The 24823-nt window shown below is 40.7% G+C and overlaps 1 protein-coding gene across 5 annotated transcripts in view; it reads right to left on the reverse strand.

Annotated features, from left to right (window-relative positions):
• LOC133505657 (nucleosome-remodeling factor subunit BPTF-like) overlaps positions 1-24823 on the reverse strand; it is a 108707-nt gene that overhangs the window by 70852 nt on the left and 13032 nt on the right. For 4 of the 5 annotated variants that reach the window (XM_061828919.1, XM_061828921.1, XM_061828917.1 and 1 more), the window contains exons 3-7: positions 13319-13370; positions 13007-13175; positions 5740-5997; positions 768-956; positions 450-619 (exon numbers count right to left, since the gene is read on the reverse strand). In XM_061828919.1, the coding sequence (XP_061684903.1) occupies positions 450-619; positions 768-956; positions 5740-5997; positions 13007-13175; positions 13319-13370 (838 nt within the window). The remainder of the gene's footprint in view (positions 1-449; positions 620-767; positions 957-5739; positions 5998-13006; positions 13176-13318; positions 13371-24823) is intronic. The other variant, XM_061828918.1, reaches the window with a different exon arrangement.

Genomic DNA, 24823 nt, shown 5'->3' on the forward strand with positions numbered 1-24823 from the left:
ATTTTGACCTGTGAGTAAATTCCGGCAGCACAGTGTCATAGCTGGAAAGCATTGGCCTCACAGTTCTGGGGACCTGGGTTCAATCCCAGACCACCCTGTGTGGAGTTTGCATGTTCTCCAGGCACTCCGATTTCCTCTCAAATCCCCAAAACATGCAACATTAACTGGACACTCCAAATTGCCCCTAGGTGAGATTGTGAGTGCAGCTGCTTGTCTCTATGTGCCCTGCGATTGGCAGGCAACCAGTTCAGGGTGTACCCTGCCTCCTGCCCGTTGGCAGTTGAGATTGGCTCCAGCACTCAGGCGATACTTGTGAGGATAAGCGGCTAAGAAAATGGATGGCTGGATAGTAAATTCGTGGATTACATTTTCCCCCTCAATTTATTTTGATACAAGTCCTTCAGATCCTTATTCAACACCTGAAGACAGTGTCATTTGTGTCCTCTCACTTCTTTTCCCTCCTTGAAGCCCCTGTTGGCTTCATGAATGGCGGCAGCCACCTGCTGGCTTTTCATCTGGCTCAACTTGCTCTCTGGGTTCCTCAATCGGGTCACCATACGAGTTGCAGAAGACTTCTTACTACCAAGACACTCACCATTAGTGGAGTCTTTAACATCTCCTGGCAACACAATGTCAGGTTTTGTTAAAGACAGAAAGAACAAGCAATTTACATCAAGATGTCCAAACTTATTAACCTCTCAAACACAATTGGATTCTTCCAAGAGCATGTTGGTAGGACACATTGTATTGAACTGTTATTATCTAACCTGCGTCCTCAAAGCTTGTCAGTGATGACTGGGAGGACTTGTCAGCCAGGTCCGGAGGTTCAGGGCCCTTGGGTGGGACCATGATGCTCATGCTGCTATTACTGTTCTCCTCGACCACCTGGTTGGGATGGCTCAGACTTGGGATCCCATCAGCAGTGTCAGGAACACAGTCTGATGGTGTGTGTTCTGCTTTTGGGTCGAGAGACAAAAAAACACTATTTGTGATTTAATTACATAAACAGAGGTAATGTTGAGTGAAGCAAAATTAACATGCCAGCCTTGATTGCTGTGACTGTAAAGTTAAGTGGAGTCAGAGCTGTGATCAATGTATGAGGACATTTTGCTTGAGCAGCTTAAAGGGACAACACTCTTTGAGTTAGGGCTATAGCCTCCTCTTGTGGCCACACTTAGTACATGTAAACACTGACTGACAACCCAAAGGAACCAATCATTAATGATAAAAACAAACAGATATTGTATAGGGAACAGAAAAAAGAAAAAAAATCCAAAGTCATGTGTGTAATCAGATGCTCAGCCTATATTCAAGAACATGGAACATTTAAAAGTTCAAGCACAAAGCATGTTGTATAGTATGTATTGCATAGTATTACATATCGTGAATCCATAACACAAATTAACACATTTATTGTTAATAGGGCCATTTATTGCACATTTATATTACTCCACTCAAGGCAACAAATAACTTTTCTGTGTCATAATTCCAGTGTTGTTAAGTGTGAACTCTGTTTTAAGGGGTATTTCTGAATGCACTTGGAAAAGACAAAAAGTTGGATCCACACAGAAAACCACAATAACAGTTTGCGTCTACTGAATCATGTTCTGGAGGGAAATCAGGGAATCACTTAGAATATCCCTGATTTAACCTCTGGAATAGCTTGGAGAGTTTCCTTGCTCTTGCACTATGGTCTGGAGGCTCAAGTAGGAACAGTAAAATGCTTGACTTCACAAAAGTACCTTAAAAACTTGAATATAAACTAGAATTCACAAGTTAGAGTTGGAATATTTTCAGCTCAAAACGCAGTCATGTTACTAGAACCACGATTTGTTCATCGAAAGAATTCTATACTAGATCGGCTGTGGTGCAGGTTTATGTCCACCAGAGCTAAGTCACAGCGAGCCGATGGAGATTCAGCTACTGTGGGTCGAAGACGAAAGCCAGTTGGAAAGCGGGTTCTTTGGCAGATAAAGAAGAGAAAAGCATGGAGCCAAGAAGTGAATTTGAGGACTTTGAATGTTAGGACTATGACAGGAAAAGCTAGGGAGTTTGTTGACATGAGGATTAGGAGAAAAGTTAATAGATTGCCTGTCGAGAAGACCAGGTGGCGTTTAGGAGCAGAGTTAAAATTATTTTACGATGGTGTAGATAGGAAGAGAAACGGAGTAGGGGTGATTTCTAAGCAAGACTTAGCTCAGAATGTCTTGGAGGTGACAAGAATATCAAATTGTGTGATGAGGCTGAAATTTGAAATTGAGAGTGTTTTGTATAATGTAATGAGTGGCTATGCCCCACAGGTAGGATGTGACCGAGAAGTGATAGAGAAATTTAGGAAGGACCTGGGCGAAGTAGTTCTGAGCATCCAAGACGGAGAGTCGTGATAAGTGATTTAATGGACATGTTTGCAAAAGAAACAAGAGGTGCTGAAGACGTGACGGGTAAGTACGGCTTTGAGGTAAAGAACCTTGAGGGACAGATGGTTGTAGACTTAACAAAAAGGATGGAATGTCTGTAGTGAACACTTATTTCCAGAAGAGGCAGGAACATGGGGTGATTTATAAGAGCGGCAGTAGAACAATACAGGTGGATTACATCTTGTGCAGAGGATGTAATCTGAAGGAGGTGATTGACTGTAGGAAGTGGTAGGGGAGAGTCTGGCTGGATACCATAGGGTGATAGTGTGTAAGATGACTTTGGTGGTGGGGAGTAAGACTAAGAAGACAAAACCAGAGCAGAGAAAATTATGGTGAAAGCTGAGAAAGTAATTGTAGTGCAGCTTTTTGGGAAGAGGTGAGACAGGCTTTTTGTGGACAAGTGGAGCATCCAGAAGAATGGACCGCTGCAGCCATGGTGATCAGAGAAACAGGCAGGAGAGTACTTGGTGTATCTTCTGGTAGGAAAAGGGAGAATGAAACTTGGTGGTAGAACCTGAAAATGTAGGAAATCATGAAAAAAAAGGTTAAAAAAGAAGACTTGGGAGACTGAGAGGACTGAGGAAAGGAAAAGGGAACAGGTGAAGATACATTGGGTGAAGGTCGAGGTGGCAAAGGCCTAGTCTGGAGTGGCAGAGAAGTACAGAATGTGAAAATAGTATGGGACATGTATGAGGCCAGCAGAACAGTGTGTGTGTGAGGTGTGCAGTGGGAAGACAGAGGAGTTTAAGGTGGAGGTGGGACTGCAACAGGGATACCCCCGGAGCCACTTCCTGTTTGCTTTGATAATGGATAGCCTGGCAAACAAGGTTAGACGAGACTATGATGTTCGCAGATAACTTTGTGATCTGCATTGAAAGAAGGCGGAAGGTGGAAGTTAGAACAGTTAGAAAGGTGACAGCCTACAATGGAAAGGAGCGACATGAAGATTAGCTGGAGTAAGATAATATTCAGTGCCTTGTGAAAGTATTTGGCCCCCTTGAACTTTTCAATCGTTCGCCACATTTCAGGCTTCAAACAAAGATATAAAATTAGATTTTTTTGTCAAGAATCAACAACAAATGGGACAAAATCATGAAGTGGAACGAAATTTATTGGATATTTTATACTTTTTTAAATAAAAAAACTGAACAGTTGGAGGTGCAATATTATTCGGCCCCTTTACTTTCAGTGCAGCAAACTCACGCCAGAATTTCAGTGAGGATCTCTGAATGATCTGATGTTGACTGATGATGATAAATAGAATCCACCTGTGTGTAATCAAGTCTCCATGTAAATGCACCTGCTCTGTGATAGTCTCAAGGTTCTGTTTAAAGTGCAGAGAGCGTCATGAAGACCAAGGAACACACCAGGCAGGTCCGAGATACAGTTGTGGAGAAGATTAAAGCCGGATTTGGATACAAAAAGATTTCCAAGCTTGAAACATCTCAAGGAGCACTGTGCAAGCAATCATATTGAAATGGAAGGACTATCAGACCACTGCAAATCTACCAAGACCCAGCTGTCCCTCTAAACTTTCACCTCGAATAAGGAGAAGACTGATTGTTGATGCAGCCAAGAGGCCCATGATCACTCTGGATGAACTGCAGAGATCTACATCTGAGGTGGGAGAGTCTGTCCATAGGAAAACAATCAGTTGTGCACTGCACAAATCTGGCCTTTATGGAAGAGTGGCAAGAAGAAAGCCATTCCTCAAAGATATGCATAAAAAGTCTCGTTTAAAGTTTGCCACAAGCCACCTGGGAGACACACCAAACGTGGAAGAAGGTGCTCTGGTCAGATGAAACCAAAATCAAATTTTTCGCCACGATGCAAAACGATATGTTTGGTGTAAAAGCAACACAGCTCATCACCCTGACCACACCATCCCCACCGTCAAACATGGTGGTGGCAGCCTCATGGTCTGGGCCTCCTTTTCTTCAGCAGGGACAGGGAAGATGGTTCTAATTGATGGGAAGATGAATGGAGCCAAATACAGGACCATTCTGGAAGAAAACCTGTTGGGAGTCTGCAAAAGACCTGAGACTGGGACGGAGATTTATCTTCCAACAGGACAATGATCCAAAACATAAAGCCAAATCTACAACGTAATGGTTCGTATCCCGGTGTTAGAATGGCCAAGTCCAAGTCTAGACCTGAATCCAATCTAGAACTGTGGGCAGATCTGAAGACTGCTGTTCACAAACACTCTCCATCCAACCTCACTGAAATTGAGCTGTTTTGCAAAGAGGAATGGGCAAGAATTTCAGTCTCTCGATGTGCAAAATTGATAGAGTCATACCCTAAGCGACTTGCAGCTGTCATTGCAGCAAAAGGTGGCGCTACAAAGTATTAATGTCAGGGGGGCGAATAATATTCTACACCCCACTTTTCAGGCTTTTATTTGTTAAATTTTTTTTTAAATATCCCAAAAATTTCATTCCATTTCATGAGTGTGTCCCATGTTGTTGATACTTGACAAAAAATTTAAATTTTATATCTTTATGTTTGAAGCCTGAAATGTGGTGAAAGATTGAAAAGTTCAAGAGGGCTGAATACTTTCACAAGGCACTGTATGTGTAAGAATGAGAGGGGTGGAGGGGGACAGGGAGGGAGAAGAAATAGCGAGGGTGGAGGACTTCAGATACCTGGAGTCGACAGACCAGAGCAATGGTGAGTGTGGTCAGAAACTGAAGAAATGAGTCCAAACGTCCAAACGTGTGGCGGAAGGCGTCAGGTGTGTTGTGTGACAGAAAAGTCTCTGCTCGGATGAAGGGCAGGGAGTTTCAAAGGAGTTTATAAAACAGTGGCGAGGCAAGCAATTATGTATGGATTAGGGACGGTGGCACTGAAGAAACAACAGAAAGTGGAGATGTTGGAAATCAAGATTAGAGTCAGCATACTTTGATGGTTTTTATGAGCCTAGAGGAAAGGTAGTGAGTACATTAGTAGGATGAGGAGGAGGATGGAGCTGCCAGGCAAGAGCGCTAAAGGAAGACCAAAGAAAATGTTGATAGATGTAGAAAGGGAAGACCTGAGGGGACTTGGTGTAAAAAGGAGAATGCAGGAGATGGGCTTACATAGGATGATAAAAGGATGACACGCTGTGGTGACCCCTAACGGGACAAGGCGAAAGGAAAAGAATTAAAGTTAAGTCAATATGACATTTGTCATGGTTATTTCCAAAGCTTAAAAGAGAAAAAAGGCCATCTGAGAGCAAGTTTTATAGGTTATAAAATTCTGTCAATGTTTTAATGTTACTTTTATTTTCACATGAAGCGATATTTTTCACAGAACCTTGAGAAACACAATCGGGAATAACTACCTCCAGTTTTGACACCACTTTTCTCTTCTTCTACATCTTGACTTGTTTCCTTGTTTTCCTCCTTTATAGTCTCGTCACTGACGTTGACAGCCTTTTGTCCTTCACCATCAATCAGCTTGGCTTCTTCATTACCATCCTTCTCCACATCCAGGTCATCCTCCTGCTCCAGACGAGCTCTATGGGCCTCCTCAGCCACCTGCCTTTTCACCTCCTCCAGTTCTTCCTCCTTCTTGGCTCGGAGACGCTCCAGGATCTCCTCTGGATGAACGAACGGGAAGATAAACAGTAGTTGAATGATATTGGCTGATAAGTAAAGCATCAATTCAGTCATAGTAGATTGTGATTAAGAAAAAAAAATAAATCTCCCTCAGGGATGTGGAAAATGACACCTGCAGGAAATTGGTTTTCCATGTCTAATAATGTCTAGATGTCAATGTCAACACGGTGAATGACTGGTTAGCACTAGACATGAGACCGATCTGATCACCTTGACTAGTATCGGACAATAATTAGCAATTTATGATGTGCTGATTGGCTATAATGTCATAATTCACCTATGCAATCAATTATGTCATTGATTGGCTCTGGAAAAGACATTTACTCCACATCGCCATTGTGTACAGTATACTTTAATCCAAAAGCCAGTTTATTTTTAGCCTTGACCTAATATTGTAAATATCTGACTGCCAAGCCTGGATCAGGGTAGAAGAAAATTTTGGCCTTTCACGGTTGCACTACATATTTAAGACTACTAAAATAAAATTATGTGTTCATATGCAACCACATTTAGTCTTTTACAATCACTGGGATTTATCTTGTCAAGTCAAACATGACCGGATACACTGATTACTGTGGCGACAGCAACAGCAATGGATTGCGCCTAGTGTATGATAAGAACAAAATGGGGGAAAATGTGTGGTGGTGGTCACCGGTGCTGGTGCTCGGGAGAGGAGTTTCATTCAAGGACTGCTGCAGGTATATTCACATACCTTTAATACAATACAGTTGGCAAGCAGAGGGAGTGCTGGAATGCTGGAAAGGCACCCCCCGGGACAACAACATTCTGCTGGGGACTTTAATGCCCACGTGGGCAATGACAGTGAGACCTGGAAGGGTGTGATTGGGAAGATCGGCCCCCCTGAGTGATGCTCTGTTACTGGACTTCTGTGCTCATCACAGATTGTCCATAACGAACACCATGTTCAGGCATCAGGGTATCCACATGTCCGCCTGGCACCAGGACACTCTAGGTCGCAGTTCGATGATCGCCATGGTTACTCGGTTAAGAGCAGAGCCAGCACAAATCCTTTTAATTTCTACTATGGCAGCTTTCTCTTTGCAGATATTGGTAGAACTGACCTTCTGGGAGCTGCACACACCTTTCACTGCACTAAATTGTTACCATAAAAAGTTTTCACATAACTGTGGATGACTCCAGTCGTAATAAGATGGCAAGTCTTACTACAGCTAATTGGTGGAATTTTGCTAACCTATAGGGTAAGCTGTGGTGAAAAAAAATGACTGCAATTTTTGAATTAGCATCCAAATGTTACAAGTTTTAATCAGAATAAATATCTAACTCCGAATTTTGTCCAAAAATGTTCCTATTTCTGTCATGTTGTAACATTGGTTTGACCTCTGCTGATTACAATACATGACCTGACTAGAGAATATCTTTTGAAGATATCAGTGTGCAGTACACAATTATTTACAGTAAATGTCATTTAAATTGACACATTGCTTTATCTTGCCATGAGATCAGTTAATGTTTCTTTTTCAACTCGTTAATCGGTCTCAAAAATCCTGAATGTGTAAAGCATAGTTAGCAAATCTGCCTCAAAGTTCTCAGGAGCCGGGTTCAAATCTGGCCTTGCCTGTGTGGAGTTTACATGTTCTCCCTGTGCTTGCGTGGGTTTTCTCTGGTTACTCTTGTTTCCTCCCACGTTAAAAAAAACAAACACCCATTGATAACTTAAATGAAGACTAAGTTACCTGGAGGTATGAATGGTTGTTTATATGTGCCCCCTTACTGGCTGGTGACCAGTTCAGGGTGTACCCCTCCTTTCACCCGAAAATAGCTGGGATAGGCTCCAGTACGACTGAAACCCTAGTGGGGATAAGTACAGAAAATGGTTGGATGGATAATGTCAAATCTAAATTACCAACGATAATCATGATAATAATAATCAGTGCATCAGTCTAAATGACTGTGATTAAGATTGTCTTAATCATTGATTCATCAGTATTTTACCGTGCCATTTCTGCAAATCAACTTTATTCATTTTTCTAATTTGCAAAAATGGCCTTTTCACATAAGTTTAATTTCACCCGTGAAATACCCATATTCGAATGGATGTAAGATGAGAGTGCATTTATCTAGTGGGAGAGTATCCACAACATATAAAACTTAGCAGTATGTCATCGTGAGAGCCAAAAGGTTGTGGTCACAATTCATCATTGGTTGATACAACATAATGTTAAATAATAATTAAATAATAATGTTAGGGTCACAGGGCTCTGGAGTCTATCCAAGGTGATATTGGGTGAAAGGCTGACTACACCCTGAACTGGTCGCCAGTCAGCCACAGAGCACATATAGACACCATCACTGGGTAGAAACTGAACCCACACTGCTGGCCAAAGTGAGGCGAGCGTATCACTGTTCCATCAGTGACTATATTGGATACATATTATGGAAAATTTACTTTTTATTTGCCTTTATACAATGGTGTGGTGCCTGACCACCCATCAAGGGTGATTCTGAACCAAGTAATTAAATCTAATTAATTATTTCTAATTATTTAATTACTAATTAAATAAAAAACAATACCAACTGAAAAGACAAGAAAAGATCGCTGGATTTCGGCAATTAAACGTGATGGATGGTGCCCAACCAAATAAACACGACTGTGTAGTGATCACTTCATTTCACGTAGGAATTATTCTTAATCTCAAATTCCCAAGAAGTATTTATAATGTCAAATTGGCTCATTTGAGAAAAGTGCGTTAAAAAAAAAAAAAAAAATACGACAGGGAGTCATCTCCAACGCACACGGAGACGTGTTGCAGCCACACATTAAACTTCAGTAAACCTCTCCCCAAGACGTTTTTTTTTTTAAATATGCATTGTTCTCAAATGAGTCCAATGTGTATTTAAAAAAAAAAAAAAAAAAAAAAAAAGAAGAAGAAAAGAAAAATCTGTCGCAGAGAGGTTTACGTATGTTAATGTGTGGCCGAAACATGCGTCCGTGTACAGGGGCTGAAGCCTATCCCAGCGGTTTATATTCTTTTTTAAAATACGCATTGGACTCATTTGATAACATTGCATATTTTAAAAAAAATGTGTCATTTCTGTGTAAATCTCGATGACTTACTCACCAGATACATGTGCAGATCCAGTTGTCCAAGACAAGTGGAAGCGAAGTAACAGCCTACTTTCTTATCAACGAAAACATCGACTTCGGCATTAAATATGGGTTCTCTATGCCAAGTGTCTCTCATTTTTCCACAAACGTTAATTTATTATCACCTTCTAAATGTTTAACGGTATCAAACAAAACTCTGGGTGTCGTGCTATAAGACATATTTTCGTTTGTTCTCAACGGAGTTAGCATTGAACAATGCATTGTTTGACCGGCATTATGGCTAGTCACTTGATTTTGGTGATGTAGGTGCACGAGTTCTAGTATTACTTATCAATCAAAAGCCTTTACTGTATGATTGTGAATATAACACCACAAACCTTAAACCAACAAAAGTACAATAGAATAAAATCCATTAGATCTAAGATAAAGTAACTCAGATGAAAAATTTAGGTAACTAGTCTTAGTGCCATTTCCAGGCATTGGTAAGATTAATCCACATTTCTACTCCATTATTGCACAGAGAATTAACAAAAGCCAAAAAAAAAAAAGTACTGTTGCATAGATTTTCATTATGGTGCTGAGGTAGTGTTTACCTGTATATTCATTGGTGTTGAGTTCCAGGTGTTCAAATTCAATTCAAATCAGTATGCTTTTAACCAACAAAAAATAAAATCACAGAATCTTGCCGTATATACATATTTTTACTCTCGTGCCATGAAAAATCTGTGGACTGTGGGTGGTTGAAGAAGAAGTGGCATATTGGGCAGACAACTTCAGCTACCTCTTGTACAGCGGAGAAATTTGCCGTTTTTTCTGCTTTTTTGCCGCAATGCCGGCTCGTTGTGTCACTGGATTTTACTCAAACACTTGGGAGGGTGGATTCAGTCTTCCCAAGTTTTCAAAAGACTCGATTCGTTGTGAAAAATGGATTGCACAGGTGCAAAGTTCAAGAGCTTTTTGGGTTCCAAATGACAGGTGTGTATAGAGCTAGTTAAAAAAAAAAAAAAAAAAAAATGGGGTGGGGGGAATAATATTTCTTACAGTTAATAGCATGTTACATGTGAATTTAGAATAACTCCTCTTCGTCAAACCAGAAAAATATAACAAAGCAACTGTATTGCGTTTAAGACAGTTTAATCACATACAGTACAACACAAAACAATAAACTATCACAAAATAGAAGTACAAAGACAGTTTAGTAGCATGTAACACGAGCTAACTAGCCAAACGATGTATAGTCAACAAAGTCAAACGAATGTTCCAAATAGGCGAATTTTATTTCCAGTGAATGTTCCAAGTTGGAGAATGTTCAGAAAATGTCCAAAAGACAAAAGGCAGAAGGCAGTATGACGTCCATGTACTTGTCCGAAAGCAGCAGTGGTAGTAAGAAACTCCGTCGACAGCCATCCTTGTCCTTAATAGCAACATTCCAGAAACCCGCATCCAACGACGTAATAGAGTCCCCTTCCCTCAGAATGTAACAAAAGAGCCACGGCATGACAGTTAGCATCTTGTACGAACAATTGACCCCTCCGTACAGGGCACTTAACCACGCCTCCTGAAGTGACATCACGCCACGTGTGCTGACGTCAGACAAACATTAGCAAAAATATCGGCGCAGCAAGAAAAGAATAGAGCGAAACTGTCCGATTTACCGGCTGATTTCTCACTTGCATTCTTAGCTAACAGTGAAACCATTGATATTAGCGCAAGATCTTTCCAGAGTCAGAGGAAGACCGAGAAGCCACATAATATAATATATTATAACCCAAAGACGAATTCGTCATTGACAGTTTCCTATTTTCGTGTTACATATCACACTTGTGTGCAGAATCTGTATGTGTATCTGTATAGCCGTTTGTGAACCACCGTATGAAGGAAAAGAAGGCGAGGCTAGATTTACGAGTTGTTTCTCTCGTTTTCTTTGTGTAACGTCACGCGCTCCCCTCAATAATTATTCTTGAATTAGTGCCGAACCTACGTAAGTCCCGACCGAGGACGACAATCACTACTTTAGTGTCCTCAAAGATCCTTCCTCCAGTCTTGGTGTCTCGGTGCACGTGTCGAAGGCTTTTAGGACTGCTAGTCCGGTTTAGCCTAGCTCACCGCCGAACAGAGACACGTTTGTGCAGTCAGATCATCGCAAAATATCGCTCAACACAGATCAAGTGTGTCAATCATTCACACGTAGCTATATTATGCAAGCGAAGAACTGCTAATTCATTTATATGAGACATGTATTGAAAATCAAATATAGGACTTATCTTCGTGCAAACATATCTGTTCCGGTTGATGGATTCAGTTGATCATGCGGTCTTCCACAAAGTTTTATCCATCAAAAGACATTTTTCGTACTCGGTCTTCTGTTCCGGTTGATTTTAGATGGATTCAGTTGATGATGCGGTCTTCCACAAAGTTTGATCCATCAAAGACATTTTTCCGACTGGGTCTTCGGTTTTGGAAAAGGTACGAATTGAACTCCACCAACTAGCCTTTCAGGATACCTGTCGTCACTATTATAAAGTCCGTGACTATACCTCTTAACCATATCTATTGTTAAAGAACCCAAATACGCGATAAAACGCCAACAGAAGTTATACTGGACCATCCAGCGTTGTCTGAGATCTGAGTCTGAGATTATGCAGATCTCTGGCATCTGATTGGTCAGTGACGCGGATTGCGCAATTTCTACGGAGGGGTCAATTATGGGCCAGTCATTTAAAATAATTCATCGGGTGCCTCGTCCTCCTCGTTGGGCCAGTCGTCTGTGTCTATAGGGGAGTCTGGTGTCAATAGAGAAGTGATGCACATATCATCTAAATATGGCTCGAAACAATATAGTAAAATGACCCGGGTCGCTTCACTTGCTTCTGAGATGTTGTCTTCCTCAAAAAGAGCTTCAGTCTTTGAAAGGGCATCAGAAAAATCTGAAAATCATTCTCGTTCATTTGCCATTGCATTTGGCACAGCCTGTTTTCAATGCCGCAGGGCCCAGTGTGATGTCTGCCCATGACATCGCAGACAAATACAGCTGCCGCTGTGGTCCACATTGTATCCAGTTAGACTGATACAACACTGCAACTTTTCTCAACTGCTCTCAGCTAACTTTTTTCCAACTGTTGTCATCATCAAAGTAAAGAAAGAAAAGAAAACAATATCTATTTTAAGCTTTAATTTTTGTGTCACCGGCACTTTAAAGATTTAAGTAAATTCATGTATTGTTGTTATGTTGGTCTCAAATATGTAAAGTATAAATACTGTTTACATGTTTTAATCATTCTGGTCCCCACATACATACATGAAGATTCCTGTGGGTTTGGGGTCCTATGTTGCAGTTTTTCCATCTTTTGGTCCCCATTAACTGTGAAAAACGAAGGATGACTATACATTGATTACTGGATGTGCTTCCTGCCATCTAATAGAAAAGCATTTATTTGTTCTGTCGGTCACTATGCCTCACTGATATAAAATAGATGAACAATGATACATTATTTATTGTAAATTTATATTTTGAACAATTAAGTACCCAAAGCATATCCAGTAAATGAACAGGTAATTTAAATAGATATATTGCTCCACCTTGTAATTGGATTAGTGATCTTTTTTTTTTTTAAACTCGCTGATGGGTTTTTTTAAACTCGCTGATTGCCCCCCAAAATCTTGATCATCTAAAGCCTATTCATAATGGTAGGGAAAGTCCATTATACTGTAAAAGAGAAGGTAGGTAAGCTGAGTTTCATTTACATAAAATGGAATCACATTCTTAATCTTTTGTGTATTTTGACCAAAGAATACCAGAGACCCTTTATTAGAGAGAGACTTGGGAATTGTTTCAAATTCTGCAAGAACAAAATTTCATCTCATGTCTCCTTTAAAGAGAGAATAAAGACTGATCTCATTACCATTTGCAATATTGAGGAAACACCTGTTGTTCCCCCGAGCCTTGTTGGTTAGGTCCTCTGTGATGTCCATGTGTGTGTGAACCTCATCCCGAATTTCTTCAAGGGCAGCATAGAGTTCTGCTTCCCAGTAATCCTTGTCCAAGTACTCTATGAGCTCAGCCAGCTGGACCTGGAACAAACAGAAGGAGAGACTCCATGTCAAAGCAAAGATACATTACTTAAGATTTTAAAATTATGTCACGTGGTAATAATATTGCCATAATCTAAAATAACTGAATAGCAAACACTTGCCCAGAGCAATGAGTAACTTACCTTTGTGCTGTAGTACCAGATTGTTTTATCCTCCTGTTCCCCATCTTCTTCTCTGTAGGGGAGAAAGGAGGGCACATACAACAGATTTATGTAATGACATGGGGTTTTATGACACGTCGGAAAATGGTGGGAAAAGGTTAAATTGGGAGAAACAAGCAGAAAATAAGATGTGTGATGGACTGGCATGAGATTTTTGTAATTTATCCACCAGAGGGTAAGGGGTGGAACTAGCAATTGACATATTTCTTTTCTGCTTTATCAAATTTAGATAAATAGTAAAATGGGGTGGGCCTACTTTTTAATGCCTGCGTATATTAAATCTTTACCTAGTAATGTAATACCAAAATCCAACTGTCATGAACCCCAATGATTTACTAATATAAAACATCCCAAATTTCCCCAAACAAGCTAAATTTTTAAGTTTTAAATTTATTTAAAAATCATACTGATGAAGGGATCCTTGATCTTGTGTGATTTAACCCCTTATGACATCTAATTGCCTGATTTTGAAATGAGCAGCAGCATAACAGCTCCACTTAAAATACATTTGCCATGACATACAGAAGATGTACTTGTGGTTCTCTACATAACCTAACTAGAGCTGAGATAAAGATTCTCCATCATCCATTTATATTTCATAAATATTGAGAGCAACTTTTTTCTACATATGGTCCATTTTCTTTAGTCTTATGTCAGACCAACATTTTTATTAAATGGTCCATTCGCTTTAGTCTTATGTCACACCAGTAATCTTTATTCTCACACGCTTTGTGCTCATGACAAAATTAACCTAACTTTCTTATGTGCATCTTATCAACATTTGTACATAGCCTTCAACGGATGAAAAATAGTACCATGTCACCTGCTGGAGGAGAATTTGGTGAGGAGTTCCAAGCATAGGAACAGCATGAGGGAAGGGAAAGAAACAATGCTATAATGTTGAGCAACTGGGCCCCTCTTAAATCTTTTATAGCGCAGGTGATCCATACCCAATGATTTATGAAGCAGACCCTTTTATGCTGCACCACTAGCATACATTTGCCATCTGTGTCTATTTAACGTCAGGATGATAAGCCTCTGGATAAATGGACAGATGAGATTGGATCTACCTTTAAATCAGAACCATGGTGCACTGTATCAGTGATAGGAGGCTTTATAATGTTAATATAATATGTAGTAGAAGCAAATGTATTTGAAAAGGGCACGGGCATTCTACAATTGTTTGTGACTGCATTGTTTTTAACTTGCTCACAATGTGGTTATGATAAAAGACTCAGCTCAAATGTTACCAATGTTATTGTTTGAATGACAATGATCTACAAGGAGGGAAAAGACTAACAATTACAATTTAAGAAAACGTGTTTCAATATTGAAATCTGAACGTGATGCAAATAACACTTGACCTGAGAAAATCTGCGTTTAATGAATCAATGCATCCTGTAGTGGGATACAACAATAATTTCACTGTATTGTAGCGCAAATAACGCAAACAATTCCACAAAATTTGAAGATATTCCACTATAAAGTTAAAATCCACTAAGTACTACAACTACACAAAATATTTACAACCAATGCACATTGGCTTGACACATGAATTAACTAGAAAAGTACTGTAGAGAAAAAAAATACATCAGCATCAAACAGTATCCATCATACCAATCTCCTTCATGGCAATACCATCGTCCAATTCCCCAGCAGAGAAATCTTATTGACCAAATGTATCAGTCAAGTCACATGACCGATACACCATGTTGTGCAAAACTGTTTATGAGAATCCCATCTGTCAACAAGATTTGTCTCTACCAAAAGAACCTAGGAGTCTTATCAAAGGTCAGAGGACAAAGATTTTAAAGTTTTTGTTACAAACTCTAGGACCCCTTTACAAACCACATCTGCCATTTCGAAGCTAAGAGGAATGCAGCACTGCTAACGCTCTCTGAGCAAGTCTGTGAATTTGAGAAAAAACACCCAGACTCAGGTCTCATTATTTTCAGAGACTTTAAAAGCTAAACTCAACCACGAACTTCCTAAATACAAGCAGCCTATTAACTCTCCTACCAAGGAAAATAACGTTTCAGACCGCTGCTATACTACAGTAAATCACAGATGTCGTCCCATACCCAGTGTAGTCCTGGGCTCCTCTGATCATAGCTTCACCTAAGAAGCTTAAGGTGAAAACTGTGATAAAGTGGACCAACAAAACAAACTCAATTCAATGTTGCTTAGCCTGCACAGACTGCAGTGTCTTTAAAAATTAAGCATGCAACCTGGATGAATAAACGGACACACTTACATCCTATATGAGTTTCTGTGAAGAGGTGTGTGTACTAACAAAATAATTTTGCACATTCAATAACAACAAGCCGTGGTTCAAAAGGCTAAAGTGGTCGCATACCATAGTGGAGACAGGGCCCTGAATAATCGCACCAGTAACCAGCTGACTAAATTAATTAACATTGCAGAGAGAAACTGTAGAGCACAATTGAAAAACAACTCAGCGCTAATGACTCGAAATCAGTCGTGGGACAGTGAACGGCTGGTTAGAGTGTTCTGTTATGAGTTCTGAGGGCCAGGGTTCAAATCTTGGTTTCGCCTTTACATGTTCTCCCCTTGGCTGGATGGGTTTCCTCTGGGCACTCGGGTTTCCTCCCACATCCAAAAAACCATGGATGGTAGGTTAATTGAAGACTCTATATTGCCTGTAAGTGGGAATGTGAGTGTGTTTGGTTGTTTTTTTTTTAAATGTGCCCTGTGATTGGATGGCAACCAGTTTAGGGTGGACTGCACCTCCTTCCCGAAGATAGCCGGGATGGACTCCAGCACTCCCGCGACCCCTGTGAGGATAAGCAGCTATGACAATGGATAGATGGACTCTAAATCAGTCTGCCATTTATTACAATCACTAACGAACTACAAACGACAACCCCCTAAGATGAGAACAATAGTAGATTAGTCAATGACTCGAACAGTTTTTAATGCAGATTTGAAAAGGACACTTTCATATCCCACACCCACCCAGCCACACCACAGACCAACGTCACACCTCTGACTTCTGGGGTTCAGAGACGCATCTTCAAACAACAACAAAATTAAAGTGGCTGACCCAAACTGTGGATCCCCATCCTGCCTCAAAGTCTGTACAAATCGGCTATCTCTTCCAGAGATCTTTTTTCTGGAACTGTGCGAAGTACCATCCTGCTTCAAACACTCCATTATTCCAGTACCCAATAAAACTGCAAACTTGGGTTTGAATGACAACAGGCCTCTTGTCTTGACACCTGTGGTCAACTGTGAACACCTCGTGCTGGACCACCTCAAGAGTGTCACGGGTGCCTTGCTGAACCCCCTTCCAGTTAGCCTACTGAGTAAACAGGTCTGCAGATGATGCAGTCTACATGGGACTGCACATATTCCTTGAACACCTCGACAGCGTGGGGACGTACGTGAGGATGCGGCTTGTGGACTTCAGCTCTGTGTTCAACACCATCATCCCTGAACTCCTCTTATCAAAGCTTCTCCAGCTCAGCATCTCGCCAGCCATCTGCCAGTGGATTTACAGCTTCCTGATGGGCAGGACACAGCTGGTGAAGCTGGGGCATACCACCTCATCCACAGACATCATCAGCCCTGTGGCACCCCAAGGTTGTGTCCTCTCACCACTGCTCTTTTTTACGTACGAACGACTGCACCTCAACACACCTGGCTGTCAAATTCCTGAAGTTTGCAAATGTCACCAGAGTAATCGGCCTCATCAAAGACTGTGATGAGTCTGCGTATCGAAAAGGAGTGGCGTGGCTGAAGTTGTGGTGCAGCCAACACAACCTGGAGACTGGATGATCGTGGACTTCATGATGCATCTGTCTCGTGTCAACTGTTGAGACCTTCAAGTTCCTGAGAATTGACCCCTCCGTACAGGGCACTTAACCACGCCTCCTGAAGTGACATCACGCCACGTGCGCTCACGTAAGACAAACAGTAAAAATGGCAAATACAATACGATACATTCTGAAATGAGACAGACTCTATGCTTCTGATTTCATTCAAATCAACGATATATTATAGATTCTAAATACAATACATTCTTAACTGAGAGAGACGCCATGCTTCTGATTTCATTCAATCATTCACACGTAGCAATGTTATGCTAGCGGAGAACGTCTGATTCATTTATACGAGACGTGTATTAAAAATCAAATTTAGGGCATATCTTCGTGCAAACACCGTCTGGTTAAGCTTCTGGCTGCGAGCCAGCAAGAAATCAATACGTTTGTGCAGTCCGATCATCGCTAAATATCGCTCAACAAAGAATAAGTGTGTCAATCGTTCACACGTAGCAGTGTTATGCCAGCGGAGAACGTCTCATTCATTTATACGAGACGTGTATTAAAAATCAAATTTAGGGCATATCTTCGTGCAAACACCGTCTGGTTAAGCTTCTGGCCACGAGCCAGCAAGAAATCAATACGTTTGTGCAGTCCGATCATCGCTAAATATCGCTCAACAAAGAATAAGTGTGTCAATCGTTCACACGCATCAGTGTTATGCTAGCGAAGAACTTCGAATATATTTATACGAGACATGTATTGAAAATCAAATATGGGGCATACCTTCGTGCAAACATATGTGTTCCGGTTGATATTAGATGGATTTAGTTGATGATGCGGTCTTCCACAAAGTTTGATCCATCGAAGGCATTTTACGTACTGGGTCTTCGGTTTTGGAAAGGGTACGAATCGAACTCCACCAACTAGCCTTTCAGGATACCTGTTGTCACTATTACAAACTCAGTGACTACACCTCTTAACCATATTTTTTGTTAAATAACCCAAATACGCGATAAAACACTAACTAAACCTATACTGGACCATTCAATGTTGTCAGAAAAAATGGCGGGAGCAAAAATGGGCTTTGGTCTATGCAGATCTCTGGCCTCTGATTAGTCAGTGACGCGGATTGCGCAATATCCACGGAGGGGTCAATTGTGGGAGCTCAACAACAGAGGGGAATCAAGAAATGTGGGAGAGCAAGAACAACTCCACGCTCAAAAAGGCTCAGCAGAGTATGTACTTCCTGCGGTTTCTGAGGAAGCACGGTCTGCACGGTAACTGTTGAGAGAGTTCTACACAGCGGTCGTTGTGTACCTCCATCACAGTCTGGCTTGGTGCTGCTACAAAAAACAAACTACAACTGACACAGACAATCAAAATTGTTGAAAAGATTGTTGGTACCACTCTAGCCATCCTTAAAGACTTGCACGCTGCCAGAACTAAGACAAAAGCATCTAAAATCCCCTTGGAGCCTCCGCATCCTGTTCATCAGCTCTTCCAGCTCCTTCCCTCAGGTAGGCGCTACTGAACAATGCAAACTAAAAATAGTAGTTTCTTTCCTCTTGCAATTAACTTCTTAAGCAGCTAACTTATAACTACTTTTTTTTAATCTATATATTTACTTATTACTTTATTATTATAATTACCATCTTTGTCCAATTGTTGTCATCGCGTGATAGCTATTGTTGCTCAGTGACTGTTCTCGCAATGTATTTAAGTCTCAGATGTGTTCGCTGTCAACTGTCTGTCATCATACTGGGGCAGCTCCAACTCCCGGAGACAAATTCCTTGTGTTTTTTTTTTTTTTTAACATACTTTGTAAAATTAAGATGATTCTGATTCTAATATCCCAGATAAATAAGCCAATTAAATCAATAAATATGACGGACAATGCACCTTCCGGTCTTCGTCTCTTTCTGGAGCTGTGACATCGCAAGCCAAATACCCTGTTCATCCGGCGTTGTGTGCTGTTGTTCCCATCTTTGTATATTGGTTGTCATATGATTTAACGATGTCATGAAGGTATATTGTGTGGCATTTGATTGTACAAATGGTTAAGGCAGCAGCATTACTTTTTTTGGGGGTGTTTTCCAAGTGAAGAAGGAATATGTGACCAGTGGATAGTGAAAATCACTTGACAGTGGAAGAAACATACTTGGCTATGGATTTTGGTCAGCATTTCAAACTAGGCCGATCATTTAGAACCAGAATGCTTTGAGAAACTCACAAGTGTAGTTAGACAGAGGCTGAAACCAGCTGCAGTACCAATTATTTTTCCCTACAGCCATCGGGACCCTCACCGCCAGCAAGATAACTAAATCTTGCAGCTGCCACGACACAGTAGCGAAGCGGCACAGACAAGACGTGAGCACTTCTTTGTATATTCTTATGACTCTATTATGGTTAACTATGCACTGGGAAGTACAAAAACAACCCACATAGTACTTTTCAGTACTGTAGTCTGTAATTTTGCCTATATGACAAGCCAACAGACACACGGGAAAGACTGTTTGCGGCGTATAAAAATGCTACCGGTGGTGGGGGGTTGGGGGGGGGTGCGCAATATATAGGAACACTACATCCTATGTAAAAGCTTGTGCCGTGTCACTGAAACATATCAGAATCAGAATTATTGGCCAAGTGTGTAAAAACACACAAGGAATTTTTCTCCGGCAGTCGGACATTCAAAATAAAGAACAATGAACAAAAAAGCAACAAAAACAAAGAACAAGACGCTTCTGTTTATAGGAACTATTCCTTATGAAAGTCATGCAAGATGTAAAATCTTTTTCATTTAGAATAGAGAAGCGTTAACGTCCCATAATGTGTTAAAGTGTGTGGAAGGTCCTCAGTGTACATTTTTCTAATATTATACAGTTTTTTATGCAGAATTCAAATCTGAAATCAGTTATGAAGGAAACATTTCTATTTTTCGATTATCGGCAAACAATGATCGCACATTGCCGGATTCGCTAGAAATATACGGAAAACGAAGCAGAAACAGCCGAGTAGTATATATATGCAGTGCCTAGTGAAAGTATTCTGCCCCCTTGAACTTTTCAACCTTTCACCAAATTTCAGGCGTCAAACATAAAGATATAAAATGGAAAAAATTTGTCATGTATATTTTATACTTTTTTAACAAATAAAAAACTGAAAAGCGGGGCGTGCAATAATATTCGGCTCCTTTACTTTGAGAGCAGCAAACTCACTCCAGAAGTTCAGTGAGATCTCTGAATGATCCGATGTTGACTGATGATGATAAATCGAATCCACCTGTGTGTAATCAAGTCTCCATGTAAATGCACCTGCTCTGTGATAGTCTCAAGGTTCTGTTTAAAGTGCAGAGAGCGTCATGAAGACCAAGGAACACACCAAGCAGGTCCAAGATACTGTTGTGGAGAAGTTTAAAGCCGGATTTGGATACAAAACGATTTCCCAAGCTTTAAAGTACAAATTAGTGAATCCAATAGGTCATGTAATATGTACTCTAGTTTGACAATGTGATGTTAAATCCTCTTTCATTTAATAATGTTTTGAGAAGATTTTTATTGATAATTACGAATTTTCAGGGGAGTCACACGGCCCACGTGCGCTGATGTGACGTGTACCGTGCCCCAACAAAGGCTCGATTGGGACACCATTTATGCCTAGCGCTGATTTCTCGGATTTATCCTCATCTGATGAAGAAATAGCAGTATCAGTTGATCGGGAAGACGGAGGAATACTTCCATACACAGCCGTGGAAGCTACTGGATTTCCCCTTTAAACATCAAGGAGCACTGTGCAAGCAATTCTATTGAAATGGAAGGAGTATCAGACTACTGCAAATCTACCAAGTCCGGCCATCCCTATAAACTTTCACCTCGAACAAGGAGAAGACTGATCAGAGATCCAGCCAAGGGGCCAATGATCACTCAGGACGAACTACAGAGATCTTACAGCTGAGGTAGGAGAGTCTGTCCATAGGACAACAATCAGTCGTGCACTGCACAGATCTGGCCTCTATCGAAGAGTGGGAAGAAGAAAGCCATTTCTCAAAGATATCCATAAAAACTCTCATTTAAAGTTTGCCACAAGCCACCTGGGAGACACAACAAACACGGAAGAAGGTGCTCTGGTCAGATGAAGCCAAAATCAAAATTTTGGGCCATGATGCAAAACAATATGTTTGGCGTAAAAGAAACACAGCTCATCACCCTGAACACACCATCACCAGTGTCAAACATGGTGGTGGCAGCCTCATGGTTTGGGCCTGCTTTTCTTCAGCAGGGACAGGGAAAATGATTCAAATTGATGGGAAGATTAATGGAGCCAAATACGGGACAATTCTGGAAAACAACCTGTTGGAATGTGCAAAAGAACTGAGACTGGGACGGAGGTTTATCTTCCAACAGGACAATGGTCCAAAACATAAAGCAGTCACTCATGTCTGAAAAATGTACAGGTGTGGTCAGTCATGCCCACAGATGTAGTTACGGGTGTGTTCCACCAATCATGCCCGCAGATAAAGTTGCAGGTGTGATTAGGGATGGAATCTCAAGACCTTAAAATAACTTACTGAGTTGTAATACCTGAGTATGTAGTTGTTACCTAATACCATAATCATAATTTATTGACATTGCACTGAGGCAGACATTTTTAAAGAGGTCAGTAAACATTCAGTTTCAAAACCAAGTATTCATATAATCAAATCATTTTATTTCATCATGATGTATCGTTATAATCTAGCGTAATTTACGGCGGTATCAATTGTCAGTCCCTTGATGAAAGCTGCCAGTAGATCTATATCTTCCTAAAGCATGTAGAGGTGAAAAGATTTCAACTTCAAGACAAGGCATACAGCGGGGAAAATGACCGTTCGCATTTAGATATTTGGACAGACAAGTCGAATGTTAGAACTTAGATCAAGTCAAATTAAATCACAATGTTATACTTATTATAATTAGATACCGAAACATTACTTGTTATATCCAAGAAATGTTTTCAGTGTAACTGAATTTCCTTTGACATGCCTCATGATGTTGACTTTTGATGTAAATGCGCTTGTAGTATGTGAAGCAGCTCAGAACATGTGCTTTTTGCATCACTTTGGAACATGCTCAGTACGGCTAACTTGCATTTCCTGTTTACGGGTGTACACTGATTGTTTAGGATCAGGTTGGTTTTGTTACCAACGTTTTTTAAATAAACCCAGAAATTAATGTCAAGACCAACGTTCCTGCTCATTTTTGACGTGTCTGACCAAACAAACTAAGCCCATGAGCACCCCCTTTGACCACTGTGAGTAACATCAGACGTATGCACTGAGGTCAGATCAGTGTCATCTACTGAAGTTACATGGGTCATTCAAAGATTCAGATTACAGCATTTACATTGCTATCAGAATATTTTTAAGATCAATTATGTGTTTTTACAAATTTATAATGAAAATGCCAACAAACATTGCTAACTAAACCAAGCCAACTACGAACTATAAATTTGAAAGTTCGCTTCAACTTCTTCATTTTTTTTAACCCACAATGAATCATGAATCTCTCTTTTTCTTCATGTAAAATTAAATTATGGCTTGCAGAATATCTTTAGCAATGCATGTTGAAAGCTGAATGATGCTCCCAAACAGTTTTAAGGTTAATGTTATGTTGCCTCCTATATTTAAAATGCAGAATTTGCTTTTTGTGCACTGTATTGTATGAGCTTTCATCGTCGATCAGGCTGTGCCAAGGTGGAATTTTAACATTATACACCATCTCAGCCTGTACTTTCTACTTTGGCTTCATAGACCTTTTTTACTCTAAAAAAAGAGAAAATCTCATCAACTTTCACCACTTTTTCTTCTATAATCCACGTACCCCGATATTCATTAAAGCAACAGCACTTTTTTTTTTTTTTTACTTTTAATATTATTATCAAGAGAAAACACAAGAAGCATCTCTAACTCTTCGCTTTACGTTTCCCAGACTGTGTGGGTTGACGGTGTTTGTAATCATGTGTGTACTCCTTTAAGACCCAGAGGGGGGCGGAGTCAGAAAAACTAGCAGGAGATGTGTACTTCGGTGTTAGAAAAAAAAAAAAAAAGTCAGGCTGTCGTTCACTGCGTTGGACTGGATTTCATGTGCGCTGAGAATGTCGCATGTCTAATGTCCAATAAATTTTACACGTGATTTTTCGTGCTCGACTGTGCAGATTTGCGAGTGCGAGGCATGCGGGCACAATCGCACTAGTTAAATCACAGTGACTGATAAAGCCAAATCTACAATGAAATGGTTCACAAATAGCCGTATCCAGGTGTTAGAAAGGCCATGTCAAAGTTCAGACCTGGATCCAATGGAGAATCTGTGGGCAGAGCTGAAGAGTGCTGTTCACAAACACTCTCCATCCAACTTCACTGAGCTTGAGCTGTTTTGCAAGGAAGAATGGGCAAGAATTTCAGTCTCTCGATGTCCAAAACTTACAAGAGACATACCCTGAGTGACTTGCAGCTAAAATTGCAGGAAAAGGTGGCGCGACAAAGCATTATTGCAAGGGGGCCGAATAATATTGCACGCCTTACTTTTCAGGTTTTTATTTGTTAAAAAAAAGTTTAAAATAAATGAATTTCATTCCACTTTACAATTGTGTCCCACTTATTGTTGATTCTTGACAAAAAAAAATATATATATATATATATATATCTTTATGTTTGAAGCCTGAAATTTTGCAAAAGGTTGAAAAGTTCAAAGGGGCGGAATACTTTCACAAGGCACTGTATATATTACTAATATGGATTGGACCAGCAGGATGTGAGTGAATGTCCAAACATGGCACAAAGCAGAAAAATAGTAGGTTCGCTGACCAAGAATTTAATGATTTAATCGCTAGAGGGAAAAAACTGTTCGAATGCCTGTTACTTTTGCCTTTCATTGATCTGTAGCGCTTTCCCGACGGAAGGGGCTGGAAGAGCTGGCCAGGACGAGGAGAATCTGAAAGGACCCTGCCTGCTCTTGACCTAGTTCCCATTGTGTGCAAGTCCTCAATAGTGGGTAGCATTTTGCCGACAATCTGTTCAGCGGTTTTTTGTCCCTTGCAGTCTGAGTTTTTCCTTTTTATGACAGGCCCAAACCACACTCTGATGGTGGTACACAGTACTGACTGGATAACCACTGTGGAGAACTGTCTCAGCAGCTCTTGTGACAGGCTGTGATTCCTTAGAATCCGCAAGAGGTACATCCTCTGCTGGGCTTTTTTGAGGATGGAGTTGATGTTTGCCTCCTACTTCAAGTCGTCTGAGACTGTTATTCCCAAGAACTTGAAGGTCTCGGCGGTTGACACAAGACAGTTGGACAGTGTCAGGGGCAGCTGTGGTGAGGGATGCCTCCTGAAGTCCACAATCATTACGACAGTCTTTAGAGTGTTAAACGCCCGGTTGTGTTGACCACACCAAATCTATAGTCTCACCACTTCCTGTCTATACACAGACTCGTCGCTGTCTTTGATGAAGCCGATGACCATGGTGTCATTGGCGAACTTCATAGTTTGAGAGTAGAATGCCACGAGAATCAGGCGTTCTTGTAGAGTGAGAAGAGCAGAGGGGAGAGGACACAACCTAGGGGTGTTGCACGTGGCTGAGGTGATGTCCTCCAGCCTCACCTGTTGCGTTCTGCCCGTAAGGAAGTTGTAGAGGCACCGGGAGATGGCA

This window comes from Syngnathoides biaculeatus, chromosome 9, assembly GCF_019802595.1.
Source record: "Syngnathoides biaculeatus isolate LvHL_M chromosome 9, ASM1980259v1, whole genome shotgun sequence".
Taxonomy (NCBI): domain Eukaryota; kingdom Metazoa; phylum Chordata; class Actinopteri; order Syngnathiformes; family Syngnathidae; genus Syngnathoides; species Syngnathoides biaculeatus.